This window comes from Pyxicephalus adspersus, chromosome 6, assembly GCF_032062135.1.
Source record: "Pyxicephalus adspersus chromosome 6, UCB_Pads_2.0, whole genome shotgun sequence".
In the NCBI taxonomy this organism is placed as follows: Eukaryota; Metazoa; Chordata; class Amphibia; order Anura; family Pyxicephalidae; genus Pyxicephalus; species Pyxicephalus adspersus.
The window spans coordinates 50689235-50710732 of NC_092863.1; the positions used below are offsets into that span (position 1 = coordinate 50689235).

General features: G+C 36.2%; 1 protein-coding gene across 4 annotated transcripts in view; it reads right to left on the reverse strand.

Moving 5' to 3' along the window:
• The window catches only part of ADGRD1 (adhesion G protein-coupled receptor D1), a 312771-nt gene extending 298207 nt beyond the window's left edge, over positions 1–14564 (reverse strand). For 3 of the 4 annotated variants that reach the window (XR_011921431.1, XM_072415722.1, XM_072415721.1), the window contains exons 1-2: positions 13593–14563; positions 3034–3070 (exon numbers count right to left, since the gene is read on the reverse strand). Coding sequence is in view for 3 of the 4 variants with exons in the window: in XM_072415722.1 (XP_072271823.1) it covers positions 3034–3070; positions 13593–13658 (103 nt within the window). In the remaining variant the exon portion in view is untranslated. Of the gene's footprint in view, positions 1–3033; positions 3071–13592 lie in introns of all 4 variants that reach the window. The other variant, XM_072415723.1, reaches the window with a different exon arrangement.
• Positions 14565–21498: the final 6934 nt, after the last annotated feature.

Here is a 21498-nt window from a genome sequence, read left to right on the forward strand (position 1 = left end):
ACATGGGTAAAAAAAAATGAAATTATGAAAAAGTCACAACTAAGAAGTTTACATTGGTTTGTTTTTAGTTCACCAATATTCCCTTAAAAAATATTGTTACTAATTTATACAGCATCATCCTCTTCTGGCATTACATCTAGGCACACTTTATTCTGAATAATGGCTAGATATTCATCGACTGTTTGAGTAGATGAACAAAAAAGACAGAATGACTGCCTTCAAGGGCATTTCCCACACTTTAGAGAAATGTCTACAGAACAAGAATTGAAAGGAAATCTCTCCAATGGCAATAACATACAGCAAAGAAACTCATATTGACAGCGGTTAACTCATATTGTACTTTATTCAAAATGTAAAAACATTGGCAGTATTTATGAATATTAACACAGCATACCAATACCCTGAAACTGAACATTTTTGACTTCCTGTAGGAGCAATCCTCCTCAGTTCTCTGTAGCCCAATAGATTTGAAGCAGGAAAAATAGAACCCCCACTGGGAATCGGTGAGTTTATGTGCTTTTCCCTTGCATTAGCTATGCTGTCAGCATGATGAAGCAGTTGTTACTACTCAGTATATTATGCCTTCACCTTTTTCTTGCAATAAATTGCTCATATTTAGTGAATTTGATATCTTTTTCAAATATATCCCATGCATTAAAGAGCAAACCACTTTCTTTTTCACATCCTTGGTGCCGATTTATAAAGAATTAGTTATATGATATCAGGGTCTCCACTTTTTCATATCTAATAGCTACTGTTATACTGCCAATTAATAAAAGGGTGATCTAATTTGTAAGGTGGTGATCATTGCTCTGATTGCCATACCATAAATTCCTTTAAAGACATGATCCACAGCTCTATTTACCTAAATTAAGTAATTTGGAAGTGGCTTAAGCAGCCGATTCACTTGCATTACAAATGCACATGCTACTTTCATAAACTGGCAATTGCAGCATACAGTGTTTAATAAAAAAAAACCTTTAGTGAAAACAAAAATGCTGGCTGGATGTTAAAAAAAATTACGTGGATACAGTAGTATAAAATTGGCTAGCTGCAGGACAGTCCTAACTAGGAAAATAGACGTTTACTTAACTTTCATTTTATCTATCGAGATAAGTGGGTAAGTACTTGTGAACGATGTTTAGGTGCACACTATTCTTGCTCTTTACATTGTATCCATTTAAACAGTTCAGTTTTAGGCTATGAACCTTCCAAAATATCACTCTACGAAAAAAAAAAAAAAACAGTTTGATCTATAATAAAGGCTCTATCAGTACTAACTAAAAATTTTTATGCCCCTAAAATCAATGTAAACCCTAAAATATCACACTATAAAACAAAATCTAAACAGCAGCTAAAAGTGACAACAAATTTAAATACAATATAAACAGTAAATACCGCCTATAATAACAAGCAGTAAATGGGTGGACTCCCCAAAAAGCATCAGTCAGAATTGAAGTATAGTGTTCAAACTTGACCCTAATCTCTACATATGCTCTTCTTCAGCAATCTCTATGCTTTCCTACAACAACTTTCAATTTGCTGTCACTGCCTGCTCCATACCCTTTTTTATGGTGATGGAGCCAATTTAACTAAAAGCCCCAATAAAGGCCCCTCTGTGCATGCTGATCAAAATTCAAAGGCCATGCAACTCATTACTATTTACTCTTCCTGTTGAATCTAGACATACATTAAATTAATACCAGAAATCTCAATCCCAAAATCAATCCCTTCAATTTATTTTAGCAGCCAACCAGAACTTCATCCCTACTGGTATTACTGCAAAGGTTCTACAAATACTACCTCTTGCAACAGTAGGTATGTCAATATGGCACATATAATGAGGATTTATTAAAGCTCTCCAAGGCTGGAGAGGATACACTTTCATCAGCGACGCCGGGTGACCCAGCAAACCTGGAATGGATTTCTTCAAAGTCATTTGCTATTTGTTAGCAAATGTTTTGAATCCTGGACCAGATCCATTCCAGGTTTGCTTCACAGATGTAAGTGTATCCTCTCCAGCCTTGGAAAGCTTTAATAAATCAGGCCCATAGATAGATATCAAATATTCACTCACAGTCCTCAGTGAAACAAAACTCTGATCATGCATTACAAGCAAATATTTCATCAATTCTAATCCTTCCACTATCATTTATTTTGTTCACAGGTTAGCTACTCATGTTTGTTGCCAGCTTGCTGTCCCGGCCCACCCTAGGAAAAGCATATTTTTTTCATTCTCACCATTAAAGCCAGCTGCTTTTACATGTGCCGATACACTTTTCTTTGAAAATCATATTTCAGTTAATCATAAGGTCTCATGTTACTGCAGCCATGAATAAAACACACTGAGGCCTGCATAGCAGGGCTGTAATTAAATGTTCAGTTTTTCGCAGAGTACATGCATTTTATGATGGAGGCCAAATCATTCATAACAAAATAAACTCCTGTACTGAGGGAGAAAAACACTTGGGTATGCTCTTGTTAGGTTAACATTATTTTTATATAGAATTTTTGCCTTTCATGGAAAAAGGTAAACATTTTGAAAAGAAACAGTTTTGAGAATGACATAAATAATCATGCACTATATACAGTAATAATACTTTTCTATACCATGATAATAAAACATACAGAATACCTGGATGGCCCTCGTCACAATAACACAATTGACATATGGAAACAACTGGTAAAGCAGCAGACTTCCCAGCAGAAACAGTGCTGATACAATTTCCAGGGGGGCCATATTCCCCCCCTGGAGTGCATCACCACTGCCTCCTGCACTCACAGTACAATGGTGCATAGAACAGCACAAATGTCTCTATTTATCTGCATCCTTGGGAACCACCCAAAGAAAACCCTAGAAAAAAAAAAATCATACTACCACTGTGTGAATTCAATATTCACCTAGAAAAGTGAATAATAGGTTCAAAATTAAGTAATTTCAATCCATTTTTCTCATCTTTACCCGCAAGCCTCTAGACTTTCGATATACAGTGAATGTGCATGTCTTTTATAGATAATAAGATGCAATCTTACCTGGGTGACCCTGAGATTTGGTGTAATTTTCATAAGCCTGTTTAGAGAAAAGAGATTTCTATTAAAAAAAGGCAGAATATGAACCTCAAAAGGATTTTAATTTATAACTGTTGTCTTATTAATAAATATATATTAATTTATATATTTTATTAATAAACAAGATTGATATAGTGTCAACATATTACGCAGCGCTGTATATTAAATAGGGCACTTTGCCTGTCATTGACGTGTACATGTTAGACTAGAACATTGCTTAATTTCTGATCCAAGGTCAGAATAGCTGTTATCTGAGTAAAACTGACAACTAATGAGGCAAAATCAGCTGCAGGAAGGCAACAAACAATACCGGTGACCAGTCATTTGCATTTCTGTTTTTCTATTTTTGCTTCTGTTCAACAATTACTTTTGAAACATTTCAAATTTCTCATAAGCATAACAAAATTATTGCAAAATCTATTCAGGATTGGGTGAATGGTTCAAAAATGAATAAAAAGGTTAAAAAAATGACTGCAAGAAGAGATTGTGAAGTGTTTGACCAATTCCATGCTTGAAATTTTTGCAGTTTTACAATCTCAATGTAATATTCAGTACTATATCTGACTTTCCTCTGACTTCAATAGTTAAATGTTCTGCCATAGGTCAGTAAGGTAACAAGGGAACTGATTTTTGAGGGAGATCCTCTGTAAATTTCTCAGTAAAGGTTTCCTTTAAAAGTTGTTAGAGAAACCTTTAGGACTTTGCTTGTACAACTGGTATACATCAGAACCCTGTGACCACTTCTAAACTTCCTCTGGCTTCTTCACTGACAATTAATCACTAAAATGAACAGTTTCGCTATTTTATTGTGAAGTGTCTGCAGGGAACCAGGTTTCCACATCCTTGAACAATCTTCAGACAAAAAAAGCGAAAAATCTTCCGGCTGGATCCACTCCCATAAGTCTTGTAGAGAACAGTTGCAAACAAACAATATTTTATGAACATTCATACCAGACACAAGAAAGCTCATTTTACAGAAACTGTGATGGATCTGGCCTTTACACCGCTACCATAATTGGTACTTAAGGGATAAAGATAATGTAAATAAGTACTGCTTAATGCAGACAAAATCCATGCTCACTTAATAGCTGGGGAGTCCGTGGGTAAGAAAAAAGAGGGAAAATTTTATTCTAAAGTATTCTAAGATAGTAAAATGGAAAAGCATATTACACCTGCCAACACTTGGTGGTTTGTGGGTATTGATTTTTACAGTGCCCTGTAGCCAAAGAAGAATCATAAAACAAATGTTTGATATGCTGAATATTTATGAAAAACAACACAAAGGTAAAACTGTTTTGTTGTAAGGCAAATCTAATATTTGAAATTGATCCATTATCTGGGTCTGGCATCAAACCAGATAGGAAGCATATAAAAGTCACAGACTACTGTTTTACCTTCTTACCTTCAGGTTATGATCAGTACAGTATTATGGCATATCATCTTATATGGCATCAAAAGTTTTTTTATGTTTTTTCCGTTAAAAGTGATAGGAAGGGCTTGTATACAAAAAAAATGGGCAAACAATCTTTCTAGAAAAGGCATCTCCCATACACACAACTTACCTACATTCAGTGCTTTCTCCCAGCATTCAGCTTAGTGATGTAAAGGAGTGAATAGCAGGGCTGTGTGTATCCATTCAAAATAGAAGGACAACATTACAAATCTAGAGTTCTGTATTAGGGTAGGACACAAATTTAATTTTTATTGTAATGTTGGAAAAAAGTGGAAGGTAAACAGGGTAAATGTGGTAGTCACAGTTCTACAGTTTAAGTTGTACCTAAGGCCAGTTTTATAATATGAAGAATCACATTATTTTCTCAGATGTCACTTATTAAAATAAAATTAGCTTCATAAATATTTGGACAGGGACAACTTTTTTCTCATTTTGGTTCCGTACATTACCACAATTAATTTTAAATGAAACAACTCAGATGCAGTTGAACTGCAGACTTTCAGCTTTAATTCAGTGGGTTGAACAAAATGACTCAAAGGCTATTTCATGGGCTGGTGTGGGCAATTCCTTTGGTATGTCATTATCAATTAAGCAGATAAAAGGCCAGGAGTTAATTTGAGGGGGGGGGGGGGGTTTGTATGTGGAAGATTTTGCTGTGAACAGACAACATGCAGTTTAAAGGAGCTCTCCATGCAGGTGAAACAAGCCATACTTAAGCTGCCAAAACAGAAAAAACCCATCCGGGAAATTACTACAATATTAGGAGTGGCAAAATCTACAGTTTGGTACATCATGAGAAAGAAACAAAGAACTGGTGAACTCGGCAACGCCAAAAGACCTGGACGTCCACCAAAGACAACAGTGGTGAATGATCGCAGAATCATTTCCATGGTGAAGAGAAACCCCTTCACAACAGCCAACCAAGTGAACAACACTCTCCATGAAGTAGGCGTATCGATATCCAAGTCTACTGCAGTTTTACTGCATGAAAGTAAATAGAGCAGGTGCACTGCAAGGTGCAAGCCATTCATAAGCCTCAAGAATAGAAAGGCTATATTGGACTTTGCTCAAAAACATCTAAAAAAAAGCCAGCACAGTTCTGGAAAAACATTCTTTGGACAGATGAAACCAAGATCAACCTTTACCAGAATGATGGCAAGAAAAAAGTATGGAGAAGGCGTGGAACAGCTCATGATCCAAAGCATAGCACATCATCTGTAAAACATGGCGGAGGCAGTGTGATGGCTTGAGCGTGCATGGCTGCCAGTGGCACTGGGACACTAGTGTCAGTCACCTGATCTGGACCCAATTGAGCATGCATTTCACTTGTTGAAGACTAAACTTCGGACAGAAAGGCCCACAAACAAACAGCAACTGAAAGCCGCTGCAGTAAAGGCCTGGCAGAGCATTAAAAAGGAGGAAACCCAGCATCTGGTGATGTCCATGGGTTCAAGACTACAGGTTTTTGCTCCACCATAGTTTTATTGTATGAAAGGTATGCAGAGGCAAACAGACAATAATTTAAATCAAGCAATAATATAAGTCAATATAATAAGCAATTGTGCAAAATGTCAAGGTTGATATCGGACTGCCTATGCATACCTTTCACACAATATATTGGTCTTTTTTGCTTTAATCCAAAGCATATGCATTGGAACTGAAAAAAGCAAAGCATCCAGAAACGTCTATAGAAAACACATTAAGCATATTGAATTAAAGCTTTTTTAACATTTGTTCTGAACAAAAGCATGCTGCATTTTTGGTGCATTTACCCTGAAACCAGTGGAGATATAGCATAGGTGCTTAGGACATTCATAGCACTGAGTGTAAAGCTATGTACACACTTCCAATTATTATCGTTGTTAAACGAACGACGAACGATCCTGCACGATATCTACGAACGATCGTATAGCACCGATCCTGCACATACAGATAACGACACGGGGGGGGGCTTATTTTTCATTTTAACATGAAAAGGGGGGGCTGTCTTATTTGATGGCCCTGCCTTATCATCGGGGAAACACGGTAGGTAAATCTGCCATAACTTAAATTTTCAAATTCTCCTCTCAGTTACACATATACAACTGATGTGCGTACAGTCTCCTCTCAGATGGAGCATTCTCTTGTCCCGCTGACTCCATGATGCTCTTCTACCCTTCTGATGCTAGGACATTGTTCTGTCTTGTTGTCGTGACATAACATTCCCTCTTGCATTCAGAAGACAGAACTTAAGCTAAATTTTCATCTTTTTCAATGACTATGAACAACCCTGAGCTGTTGTACATTAGATCCCATATTTACAATTTTTTCTATTTATTCCTTAATTATTATTATCACACACTCAGTTCACGCCATTACACTTTGATTTTGCTGTCTGGGGGAGCCAATTAACCTAACTGCATGTTTTTAGGGGTGTGGGAAACAAAGACAGGGATCACGCAAACTCCTTGCAGATTGAATACGGTTGGGGATCAAATCTAAAATCCCGCACCCATAGATTTGTTCTTTAGCCACTAAGCCTTTAGTTCTACTTTAGGTTATTTAAGACATGCATATCCGGCAACTCTCAGCATTTCTAATGTCACTTATCCTGCTGCTTCCCCCAAACTGTAACTTCTAGACTAAATGTATTTCTTTACATTTTACTCTGTTACAGACCTGTCTGTGGTTAAACTATAGATATTAAATATTCTATAAAGTTCAGTTTCTCTTTATAAGGTAATATTTGTTTTGTGTGTCATATAGAGGGAGGAAATCCTGTGCACATTATATTTATGAAATAGACCATGCTCATTTTTGACTTAATCAAACACTGGGTTACTCCTTCTAATATTGCATTTTTTTATGTTGTATGATTTAAGTGGACTGGTAGAAGGGCAGTAATACTGTAGATAGGAAGTATAGTGTCTCAGAGGCACTCATGGCTAGTACTCCCTGTGTTTGCATGGGCTTCCTCCCACATACCAAAAACATATTGGTGGGTTAACTGGTATTCCCCCTAAAATTGGCTTGACTGTAAAGCGCTGCGTAATATGTTGGCGCTATATCAAAACAAGATAATGGCAAAAACCCCACTGATCAGTCTGTGGAGAATTCATCCGTCAGTGAAAAAGCTCAAATATCCTGCAATGACAGAATAATTGTTTCCTTAAGCCTAGGGGTAAGTAAAGTTTTAAGTTCAGGAAAAGCAGGATCATGAAGGAGAGGTGACCAGGGAATCAACCTTCTCTATAAGGTCACTAGGAAGGAAGTTGATATTGTGATTGATTCTGTTTTATACTGAAGTCATTCGCTACATAGTTGTGCTGAGATAACCTTTGTTTCCTTTTTTTTGTTACATTCATGTATGGGTAACGGACTGTCAATGTTGTCCATTTTTTCTCTTGAAGTCAAAGTACACTAATAAAAAAAGGGAAATAGGAGAAGAATAACTTGTTTATAAAGCAGATAAAAGAAATGCTGTGAATCTGGTTACATGCTGTCAACCTATGAAATCTGTTGATAAAATATGTGTTGTGTATTTTTAGTATCATTTCCATCATGAATCACAAAAATGAAACAAATCCACCAAGTATAAAAATATGAATTTTCCCTTTCCATGACCAAGCTCCAGTTTTCTGGGCAATATTACAGTATCACAAGTGTAGGGAAAAATTCTCGTAGCTAGTTCTAAAGGAATTTCTTTGTGTTGCTTTTTATTACTTGTTAGATAAAAAGAAAACAGTCCACAAATTTACCAAATAACCCTGAACTGCGTGGTGTATTTTATAAAGCCAGCAAAAAAGTCAGATCTGCCCTTGCTTTATATTCATTGTGAGGTTTATGAAGTGTTTGTCGCATGTTATTTCATTTGTATTCAGTTTGCATTGGTAAACATTTGGATTTTTGGACATTTATTCTGTCTTTACTTTGTTCAATACATACATGAAAGGGTATCCAATAGTTTTGTCTGTGGAATAAGATGTGGGAGTTTTTCCCATTCATTTTTTTTTTGTTTTTTGTTCCTATGTATAGCCGGAAGTAATCCATTTATGTGTTAGAATGGATCGTAGCCAGCTCTTTATTATAACATACAATAAGATATATAACAGTGGTGTCTAAAGGCTGCTGTTGGAATGAAATGTGTTTATATTTATTTATTATAGGGTCACAGTTCTTCTGTAGTTTGGTGGCTGCTCAGTGAAGAGGAATTTGTCAAATATTTATCTGCTTTATTTTACTGTGCACTATGTACACCCCTCTCTTCCTGCTTCCATATGCTGTGTTTTTTATGTTCTTAAAGAATACAAGAACTTTTACCAAACTTTAACTTATTGCCCCCACACTGACATCATCTAACCCAACACTTTCACTGTTACTGCATACTTACCACGACCCAGGTGCCTCAACCACCATACATTCCTCCTGCCTGTACCACAAAGCAAATGCAGGGAATCCTCATCAGGTGTCAGATACCCTCCTGCAAATAAATTACCTCCTGCATAACATGTACAGCCCCATGCTGATGTTTAATCTGTTTATATTTAGCCTTACCTAGTTCCTCTTATACCCCTCACCAACCTGACAAAAAAGGTAATAAAGCCTTTCTGTTTTCATTACATTCCTTATTCCAAGTGATTCCATTGGGTCTTTGTGTTACACCATTCAGGCAGATGATGGCTGGTGGAAGGGGCCAGAAAGGTGTCGTACTTGGCTTCCTGAAAACTTCATTGTACCTTAGTCAGTACTTTTCTCAACAGTCCTCAGCCTTCATTCAAGTATCAGGGTGGATTGTGGGAGGAATAATGCATATATATGTTCTTTGGTATATGTTAGGATGAGAAGGATGCCTATACAGACTGCTTAATGTAACACTCAAATGTTATTGTGAACTTTCACAATTAAAAAAACTGAAATTAAATGAGTAAAGGGGAAAGGGGGCCATAGTCAGGTTGGGAAGAAGAGGGCTGGATGATGCTGAATGATAGAGGAGACATGTACAACCTGCCTGTCAGCTGAATTTAGTTCCACTTTAAGTAATGATCAAGCTACATACACATGCTATATAAATTGTCCTGTATTACAAACAATTGTGATCGTTCCAAGCAAAAATTTAGCATGTGTACATTGGTTTCCACAGTGGCAGATCGCTAAACAACCAACCAGGGGTGGCCATTGTCATTTCCTATGAGGAGGACGCAGCAGTGTTCACAAACATCTGTTCCATTCCATTCCTTCTCTATAGAAGTAAACAGCACTATGTGTAAAATTAGTTCTAATGTCAAAGGAAACCTTTAAAAATATTTCCAGCAACAAAAAAATGACATCTTTACGCAGCTTTACAGGTAGAGTCTTTCTCCCAGCCTGTGACTGGACAATGAAAGTGGCAATGGCAGAATAATAGGCTCAACACATTAATAGCACATGAACATATCTGATTTTCTCTCTCCTAGTCTGAGCTCTGCTGTATAGAGGATAACAAGAAGGAATTATGCTGCTTTCTTTTACAAAATGTCATGTAATATTGTATAAATAGGCTGCAATAATTTATATCTGCCTGGAGTTCAGCTTCTATGAATACTCCAGCTGGATGAATTGTTTTCAAGCAGTTTAACAGGTATTTTACCATTCAGAAACCTTCAAACACAATTCTGCACAAGATTACCACATGGCACAACTTACATCCTCAACACGCTATGTTGCCATCATCACAAGCTATTGCAACCAGTCAAGAAATTCAATAAATAAACAGACTTTGTGTGCTTCATCTAGCAGCCCTAAGACTCTGAAATATAGTTTACTTGTTAAAGCACATCAAAAATAAATACAGCTTGGTCTGACAGATGTAAGAAATACTGTATTTTGGACTATAGCTAACTTCAAAAGGAACACATGGAGAAAATGGGAAATCTGACAGTGAATTTTATTGGACCATACAAAAGTCTGAATGCCTTTTTTATCTGTGAAGATTGAATATTTAGAGAAGTTGTTTCCTATCATCTTACTTTGAAAAAGCTGGCAGTGACATCGTTAACCAAGCTCAGTAGGATAAATGAATCATCCCAGCAAAGGTGAGCAACCACCTGATAATTAACACACACAAATAATGACGGACCATTAAAAAAGTTAATGCTTAATTTGGTGTTAGTGCTGTATGTTTGCATTGCTTTCCCTTTCAGCAGATCATTAGTCTGTTTCAGCTTTGAATCCATAAAAATACCGTTAAGACTTCACCATGGTGCTACTGCCTATTCACACAGCTAACATGACAAGTCCTAGTGATGAATGGATGGAGTATTACAGCTGGATGCATACCATGCCTCTCAGGAGACATCCAAGGCACTTCTCGTGGGAGATACAAAGTTGTTAAAATATTACAACTTTAATATTAACATCCCTAATGGGAACATTCAATCATATTCAGTGCTGGGGGAAAAGACTTCAATGCCCTTTCATAAAAAAGGTAATTAACCAATTGATGTCTTCGCTACAGTCACTGAGGCTTTAGCAACATGAAAATACTTTATTGATGTCAATAAGCTCCAATAATGTCATTAAAAGCCAATAAGAAAAATTAGCAAAATGCAAACAAGGGCACACACTCCAATACACGCATGCTCCTCACACGTTCCCATGCATGCACAAGTCCCCCAGTGCGTGTGTACATGCTACACCTAACATTGCTAATACTTGCAAATATATACAACTAACATTGCAATAATACCACAGTTGCCAGGAACTGCTGCAGAACATGTTCAGACTAGTGGTAATTGTAAGTGGTTTTTAGCAGTTGTGCCATGTAAAAATATTCACAAAAAAGGTTTACATTTGACTATATAGATCTGTTTTTTAACTGTTAATTGATTGTCAAGAGTTAGCATCTTTGTTGCACGTTCTTTCATACACTATGTGCAGCGTCAAAGGCGGCTTGCTGCCCTTGCCACCTCCATAGACTTGAATTGCACCACTTGTCACTGCTTATGCTAGTTTGTTTAGGTATTTGCCAAAGTTTTTTTCAAGAGGTTTAAATTAAAAAAAAAAGTGAAAAAATGCTATTGTGCAGCCAATTATCACAGCAATAAATGCTGTGGTAAAAAACCGCTAGTCCAAACATGCCCTTGGAGAATATACAAGTAAAGCAAAAAATGTTTTTGTTCCAAAAACATTTTCTCAATATTTAACCCCTCATTAAATCTTAGTGGACTTCAATCAACGCTATTGTTTTCCAGAGAACTCTTTATCCCTTTTTTTTTAACCTTCAACCTTTGTTTGTTTGTAACTTTCAGCAACACATAATAGAAAAAAAAAGTTTGCAAAAAACTTGTCATGTTTTTTAGTGGTATTTTAGAGTGGACAACTATAGAATACAATGTATAAAAAAAAATGTTTTTCCTAAAACTGACACAGTGACAAACTGACAGTCAAAATGGAAAATACGCCCTCTTGACATTTTAATATATTTTTGGTGTAAGTTTACCTAAGGAAACAGGATACAAATCAATATTGCACAATAAAGAATAAATAGAAGCATAATATGCATTAGTTTGTTTTCTTAAGCTTTGACAAATGATTGCCAAATAAAGAGGTCCATAGTGAAAATGTAAAAATCACTTTGGTCCATAAGGAGTATAGGTATAAAAAATGTTTAAATCTGTAAATACTTCCCTTTCCACTGGTTAAAAAACAACTATTGTTTAAACATGCTTCCAGGATTAGGGATGATAATGAACTAGTCCCTTGCAGATCTTAAACAGACTCTATTCTGTTTCTGATCATTGCTAGATTGACCTGTTCTGCCACAAAATATTGAATGGTCACCATGGGACTGTGAGAAAAGAAGGTATTGTACTGTGCTGGGAAGGGGGTGTATTTGGAACTTCAATTAAAGTGCTGTATGGCTGTATTTGTTATTGCTGGAGACACATATTGACCATCTATCTGGTCTGTTTGTACAATGAAGCAGCCTTTATTATCCATTGCAGGTACCGGGCAGCATGTTTGCTGCATTGTGGCAGTGCACTGTATGTCGCCATGTAAGCCACAAGCCATATCTTATTATGGTTGAAATCTGATCACATTGTAGGTTTCATTTAAAAGACAATGCAGCATTGTGAGCACACAATAAGGCACACATAGTATCACATTCAACTGCAGTTTACTTTACTGCAATAAGATTAAAGAAAGGTGACGTCTTACTGGTTGCTTTCTAAATGTTGAACATAACAAAATGTGCAAATTGTTTCCGACACCTTAATGTTTACATCCTAGGCCTGATTTAATAAAGTGAAAATGTCACTGTTAGTGAGGATGAACACTGATAAACACAACCATGATCAGTGTTTATTCTCTATGATGTATTTGTTTTGAATGAGAAATGGACAAATTATTAAATAATACATTTTTTTTATTTAATTACAGCACAGGGCTTTATAAAAACAAATAAATAACAAAAGTAAACAGTATAGAATAATCTCGGCAGCTTTCTAAAAAATAGAAATTATATATATATAATGGATCAAATAAATTAGTGGATAAATATATAATCCTTAAATTTATTAATTTTTTAAATTAATAAAAAATAATATATGTTGCATAAACAATTATATTGTGTATATGGGTATAAACCGACACACAAAATAATACAATTTAGTTAAGATATTTTTGTCCTTTTTAACGCCTCTGCCTTGCTTCATATATTGCAAGGTTTTTAGACTGCACATGTGCACATATACGTTTGTACTGTATTCCAGATTTGCATACAACATTGGACTTTTTGATTCAAGAAGTGTCTGCCTACAAGAAGGTATTTGCACATGCGCAAGTGCATTACAAAGTATGGATGAGCGCATGCCTGCACATGGCACATGATATGCCAATCATGCTGCAGAAATTAACGAGTTTGTAATGTCTATTAAAAGATGCCAGCACATGTTGGGTTTTGTAGTTCTAAAACTACTGGAAATCCACAAATGATATATACATATATATATATATATATATATTTATATATATATATTGATTTTTGTTTTAATTAACGTGATGAATAGAACTCATTTCATACAAATAATGAAAAAAAACTATATACATTTACCTGATTTCCACATGGTCGCAAGAATAGAAAGGCAATCCAAGAAAAAAACTGCAGTGAGTTCCCCATGAGTAATTTTTATCCCCAACTACTGTATTATCTCTTCAGATAAAATTACACACAGACGCCAAGCTGCTTTGTGCAATTGTCCTTAAAAACTTGTTGCAATCTCTCCACACTGCTGCTGAGGTCATTGGATCCCAGGTGAATGAACAACTCCAGAGTGGCCCATGTGTTATCGCATATAACCACAATGATGTGCTTATCCCCACTGACTGATGTCCTGCTGTACTCCTTCAAATCAGCATCTGCAGGGTCAGAGATCTGTGAATGGATGCAGGTAAAAGAAGAAAAACACAGCTTTTAAGTCCCAGTGCATCTGTTGCTCATATTGTCACCACTAAGGAATCTGACTTTAGATTCTGACAATGTGTACCTCCATCCCACTAAATCTAGGGTGGGGAAAAGGCTTGAGTGATGTCATGCTCACTCCTTAAAGTTTGTCCTAGTCCACAACACTATTTATAACCTTTCATTACAACAGCTCCTTTCTGGGTCCTAACACCAGCCTGCTAGAAACAATAGGGAAATGTAAAGTCAACACTGCACAAAGTTTGAGGCTGAGATAAAGGCTGGTTACATTGCCTGTGATGCTCTTGTTTGGTAACAATGTTTTGCATAAATTCTGAGAGAGTCTGAACCAGTAACTGAACTAAAACCAAATGGGCTATTACCAACTTCAGCTGTTTTCTTGCAGTGAGAAATATATACTTTATTTTGTTGTAAGATTATTGTTGTTTTCATGTTTAAAATCCCAGACATATTTCTGCACTATATAACGTTAGGATGTAGAAAGTTATTGCAATATAATGATCTTCTAAAGCATAATGATTTATTAATTCTGAAAATGATGTACATAAAATATGCTTCAAACAGACATGAACTTTTTTGCATTAATGCTGAACTTGGATATAAATGCAGTTATGATTTCATTGAAATACCTGAATATGTCTTTATATTGCCTTGGGGAGTCCCCTAAACTGCTAATAGAACGGGGAGATTCAGTACACTATAAAAAAAAAAACTATAGGCTCATCTGTATTCATATGTGCTAACACGGGGAATCTGACATAGGAGATAAATTACTGCATTAGGCGACTGTTTCGTATTCATTGTCCAGTCCTGGGCTGTGAGAAGGGACATGGCCAAGCATTTGCAATATCCAAGTAAAATCAACGATTTTGTTCCCCCCAAAGTTTTTGCCATAATATGCATGTATGTACCCCATATTTGCAAACTATGATAGTTCTCAGTCTTCAAACTGTTGATTGGGGAGGCCTGGATGAAGTAACTCCTGTGCTATGATGTAATTGCACCACACTGTACACTTACCTGACCATAAGTAGCTCAGGTGGTTGGCAGGGCTGTGTAAATCTCAAGACTGTCTGGAGAGAGGAACATGCCCTTTGGCAGGAAAATATCTCCCATAAATCTCTCTCAATTGTGTATTAACCAGACTGGTTGGAGTTAATTTAAAGCAGAAGCAGAAGTAAGCTAGAAAAAATCTTTAGCTAAAAAATTAATTAATCTTTACTTTTGCAGATCCATTGATCCCTGCGGAGGTTTCCTGGATTGGGAGCTGCATTGTCTTGGTATCCTTCTTTGTCCCGAAGGAAGCACTGGGCATTGCCATCTTCTTTCTCCTTTTGCAGCCCCCTGCATAAGTCAGCAGATCTCACACTGAGCAAGCTCGGGTGACGTAGTTTGCGGATATGGAGAAAAAAGGGTGCATGGCGTGATTATCCCAGGAGGCTCTGTGCACCCATTCTGTCCCTGCTGATAAATACAGCAAGGGGGGATTTACCCTTTTTGTAAAAAAAGAAGATTCCCCCTTCCTCAAAAAAGGTCATTTTTACCTTACATAAAAGGGTTGTCTATCCATATCTCACCCATATTCTAATTTATTATGAGTGCAATAGATTATCTAAAACAAAAAAGAGAGATAGCAAGGTGGGTAGCAAGGGGAGAAAGCAACCTGAAAACCAAGATAGGGTTCCAGGTTAGACATAACAGTTCTCTGATTTTGTCTTCTGCGGCTGAAGGACGACTTTGATGGGAGACATATTAAGGTTATGATTGCTAAAAACATCTTTAGAAAAATTCTAGACAGCCATGCTATGTAATGAAATTTATAGCATGGCTGTCGTGCTATGTATTTCATTTAAAGCTACTGTCAACCATTATAAAATAGGTCCTTTGTACCTCTTCAAAACTAATTTCACTAATTTCAGGGACCACCTGCTTTAACTTCAGGGCAAAGACCCAAGCAATTTTCTGTTCTGTTCAATTTAAGGGACCGCGCAGCCCATTGATGAATCTCTTTGTACAGGGTTTATTAATAATATTATATTTGCAGAACAAACACAAATTGCAAAAATACAGAAATTTCCATATCCACCTCTGAAAATGTGATGTATTTTAGCCTAACTTTCAATATATGAGAGTTGACATGAGAGGATAGAGATGCCAGACACTTATCTCCCTAAACTTCAAACTAAACATACAAGTCAGGTACAATGTGTTGTCATTCTTAATCAGGAAGGGACAGGGATAAATTAATGACAGTTCCCTATTTTGTAATAAACATTTAACATTTCTGATAAACAAATAGCCTTTCTTGATATCGGTGTGACCAAAAGCTGAAGTTGGCAATAACAGATAGATGACTGTTTGGTGCATTAATACATAAAGCTTGGTGTGATTAGAAACAGAGTTCCCCTTTTTGTCTTGTAAATGATTAACTAAAACTATTCCAAAAAACTGGTTTCAACACTTCTAGCTATCAATCTTAATGTTTTAAAATTTCACAATTTTCTCTTATGCATCCCTAAAATATGAAACAAATTTGGAATGTGGTTGCAATTAAAATTCAGTTCATTTTCTGGAAGTAATGCATTGTCAGAGTTTTCACCCAACACAGTTGTTTGCTAACATCAGTCCATCAGAAAACTTGTGTAATATCTGGTAATTCTCAACTAAACCCAAGACAGAGCAAGGAAAATTTTATTAGAAATCAGGTTGATGAGTGGTAGACAAAATATATGCCTAATGAGCCAAATGTGATTTCACGCTGCTCTTCTGCTCATTTCCTTTCATATCCAAATTTAGCTTAGTGGGCAGTTTAATCACATGTGGCATCCAAAGTGAAAAGAAAAAAGATCTTGCATCACAGTAGACTTTACCTGTCCACCTGAATGTGAAGATAGGAGTTGTAGTTCACAGAAAGTAGGTGTAAACAACTGAAAGACCTAAATCTGTTGGATCATCAAGAAACCCAAAGAAATTGAATGTGGATAGGTTCACATCTATATACAGTCACAGCTCTACAATTGTTTTTTTCTTGACAGGAAATACCTATTATTTACACTAATAATAATAGCTTTGAGAAATTGCTTTGTTCAACTCTGTCCTCACCAAAACACCTTATAAATATAACAAGATTTTATTGGTACCTCAATATCTTGAAATATTCCCAACATATATATATATATAAAATTTATTGAAAACCAAACTAATAGATATTTATTTTCATTAACTTAACAAAAGCCCATTACTGTGTCATATACGTAAGAGTTTCTGTTCTTGACGCGTTTCACTAGTTGGGCTTCATCAGAACTTTATAGTGAGCCTTTATAATGATTCTGGATCAAGCAAAGAACATTATTTTACTTTCAGCATTTTCAACTTTTCAGCTGGGCTTTAGCTCAGAAAACTGGGCAGCCATGACTTGAAAGTAGTAACAGTTGGACAGAATACAAACTGAGCATGTTGGGTACATGTGCTAGAACTAGAGATGGCTGAGTGCAGATATATTCTTGCTAGCACACAGCCACATATTAAACAAGATCCAAAAGCTTTTTATTATAACAATAAACAGAATACACAATGCAATAATCCACAGAAATAAATCATTGATCAAAGTATTTAGTATGTTTCATTTTAGTCCATCAAAATGTAATGTTCAAGCAAATGTCTCAAAATGGATGGCCAGGTACATAATAATGAAATCTAAAAAACTCAGCCAGGAAAGGAAGAGTAACTGACTAAACAAAGGGTGTATTTTTTAATATCTGTCCTGTATGCTGAAAATATGATTGTTCTATATGTGATGTTGTGTGATGTGTTATGCATGTGACATACAAAGTAAAATACCATCCATCTGACAATCCTAATTCAGTTAGATATTTTTCATATTTTAAACCTTATTTGTTTGACCAGAGTTATCTATGCAATATAACTAATGCAGCTTCTGACAACACTCATTTATCTCTATGCATATCGGTAGATATTACATTAGCTTGTTAGAGAAGAGTTATCGTAACAAATGATTTCTCGAAGGCCCATTGTGTCAAAGCCTTGTTGTCTTTACACATGAAGGAACAGAGTATTTGTACATTAGATATGTATGCATGCATTTGTTTCTAAAATTACACACCATGCCTTCATTTAAGAAGGAGAAACTATAAACCAAATTTTATTTTAATGAATAAGATAGTGTCAGAGCCTGAACTAATAATATAAACTGTGTTATCAGTGTGCAAATTAGAAAGCTGTTTCCATCAAATACCTTTATCAATAACTAATAAATTAGTTTAGGCAGAACTGCAGGCAATATCACCTGAACTTGATGGTTTGTTTGATATTGATGTTCCATAGCAACTCAAACAGGCAGATGTATAACAATGGGAACTATGATTAGAAAAAACATTAATTGAGTGGAAAGCAAAAGGTATGAATAAAAAGAACTAGGGACAGCTATATTTTAAATAACAATTTTCATAGATATGCTAGCAATACCTGTTGGCATTTAGTGTTTTGTTCTGAGTTTATTATAGAATTTTGGTTTTAAACATGCAACCATCTCATCTGAGCTAAACCTATTTACAAGTATTTACACTATTTATTAATAAATTCTGAGAATAATTGTAGCTAAACCATGACTAAATATCTATCTGTACCAGTGTTTGCATTTGATTTTAAATGACACATGAGCACTATAGCAATAAGACTTTTGCAGAGTGGTTACCTAGTGAATCTTGTTCTGCAATTGCTTGTTACCAGTACAAAGTCCATTGCCTTGTAGGTTTGAATATTGTTGTCCACGGTAAATGTTTACTCTTTAATACAGGGTGGATATTGCTGCCAGACTAAAGCGAAACTCCATCCTGCATTATTAAACATACTCAAACTTCCAAGGCAGATTGCTTTTGATTGGTAGCTATAAGGAATATCCCAATATTGGCTTTTTTTATATCTCGCTTTTCAAATAGGAAGCAGCAGGGTTCCAGCATCACACACAGATGTATCGCAGGGTAACCATTTAAAATTGGGGGGACTATCTCTGTGCACCAATGCCAGGATCAAAAACGGAAGTACACAGCTGAATATATCCCTAAGCTATCAATCTTCATTACAGAGTACTATATGAGAGTAGATAGTACCTTAAATCAGGGGTCCTCAACCCCCGGTGCTGGCAGTGGGGGACAACTCTAGCACAAGGAAGTAAAGCCTTCTTTCTCTACCAAGGCATGAAATACCCAGAAAGACTCAGCATGACAAAATGTAACAGTTCATGGAAGAAGGTCAAATTTTGGTAATGGCTTCCATAGTATAGGCCCTGTAGACCTCAAATCAAAATATGGATACAACTTTTCTTTTCTTTCTGAAATTCTTCAAAACATCTACCACAAGGAGTCCAGGTCACAGCAGGCACTTTTACAGATGTGGTAAACCGCCTACACACCCCCTTTTGGCAGTAGACTACAGGTCTGAAAAAGAGTTTCTGGAAGACCTGATGACCCAGGATCATCCCAAACACATCTGTCAAACATATCTATCCTGCTTTAGTCCAGCAATGTGTGCAATTACAGTGCAAGCTTGAGTCTCATAAACCAGCAGCATAAACAGCAGACACTATGCATGGACAGGTGATGTGATATTTTTAGTGAAAATCCCTTTTTCCTATAAAAATATATTTAGATAATTCTTGCCATTTCATGACTTTAAAACAAGGATTAAGGAAGGTAATTGCAGAGCCCCTGAGCATTGTATTGTCCCAAAACTTTGCTGTTGGTCAGGCAAGCATTGGAAATATGTCCAATGCGAAGACAAATTAAAAAGCATGTCATTTTTACATGCTTCGGGGGCTTTGCAATACCTAAAATTCAAAGTTAGCAACTATATTGTAATGTTTTTTAAAAATGAATTTCAACCATGCCCAGTAGACACCAACACACAGAAGTGTGATTACTGTAGAATTCCCTAGTTGTGATAAAAAAATAAAACCGCTGCAGACCTTTCTTTGCAGCAACTTTGGACAACTCAGGAACACCTGTTCTGAGCATAAGTAGCCAACTTTATCTTGTTTGCTGAGAAGTTACATTGTTCTTTTCTCATCATCTGTTTAAAATGGTCACTGGCTTCCAAGACACCCAAAAGTCACCCTAGTCCATCCTGAGATGAAAAGAAAATCATCCCAGAAATAAAAGTTGGGGAAACCAACTCACTCACACCCTGTGCATGGGGTTTTCCTTGACTAGTGGTTTAGGAGTAGATTAACAAAAATTTCTATGAAGTAAGATTGTGCAATTGTCATAAAGCGTAGAAAGACATGTTATCCCTCCCTGGGAAGCAATGCATCCTAGATCTACCAATACCGATGTCTATCTGTTCAAATTTTCAGTTAACATTTGTTAAACTTTTTGTTAGCTAAAAAGGCACAAACAGATGTGTTTAGTAGACAATGCATGTGAAGAAAAATTTAAATGGGAATATATCCAGGAAAATATAATTCCAGGAATAATTAATTAAAAGGGTCAGCTTAAAAGTATGCCTTACCATCCCAGACAAATAATACATATTTTTATTCTTAGCTTTCATGATTTAAGCACAGAGCATTGCATTTCTGAACATACTGTTCTAAGCAAAATGCTTTAAATGGTATATTTATCAGATCAAAATTAAGCATGCAAAGTTTATTGTTAACGTAATATACACTTTAGGGGGGCACACATACCAAAAGCTATAAGTTGCATTACCATAAAGGTCCATCAGTTTTTCCGAAACTGACATCATTTTCACTTTTTAAGGGCCTATGGAGATTGGTACTTTGATGGTGGCAATCTCTGGAGAAGACACTCTCCTTGGGAATCTTGGGGTTCCACCAGACATTGCCATGGGTGTTTTTAGCTGTGACTGATTGTCCTCCCATAACATAGTGCTAACACAGTTCCAGGGCCAACACAACTTGACAGAGTCAGTTTCATGAAACCAAGAACCTTTTTAGCTGTCTGCAAAGATGGTATTCTGACTAATGAATGGGGTAAATTCTTCCCACTAGAATCCAATGAAAAAAGCACTTTCCCCGTTGGGCTCCCCAAAACCTGAAAAATATTTGAATGGTTCCTCAGGTATTAAGGTTGGGAATGGCTGACCTAGAGGAAATAGTGGAGATCAATGGTATAGTGTGGCCACAATGAAAGTGAATGGGCTGTGTACACCTTTTTCAAATATGGTGTGACTCCATTCAAGTGAATGGACTTTCTGATCACCACTTGTGTGATTACAATACAGCATTATTGAATACATTAAACAAATGATCACCAACATGATGTTATGTAAACATAAAATACCAGAATAGGCTGCTGTCTGCCTACACTCTCTGGGCATCCTTTGTAAATGGCAAAAAAACTATATCACTGTTCTTTCAGGTAGATTCCTGTGAAACATAGAGCTAACAAAATCTCATGGGAAAGCACTCAAGTCCATTAATATCAACTTCTGATTAGTTTTCAGCTGATCAAGACTCCACAGAAATCTTTTATTTATTAAGAGAAGAGATATTAAATCT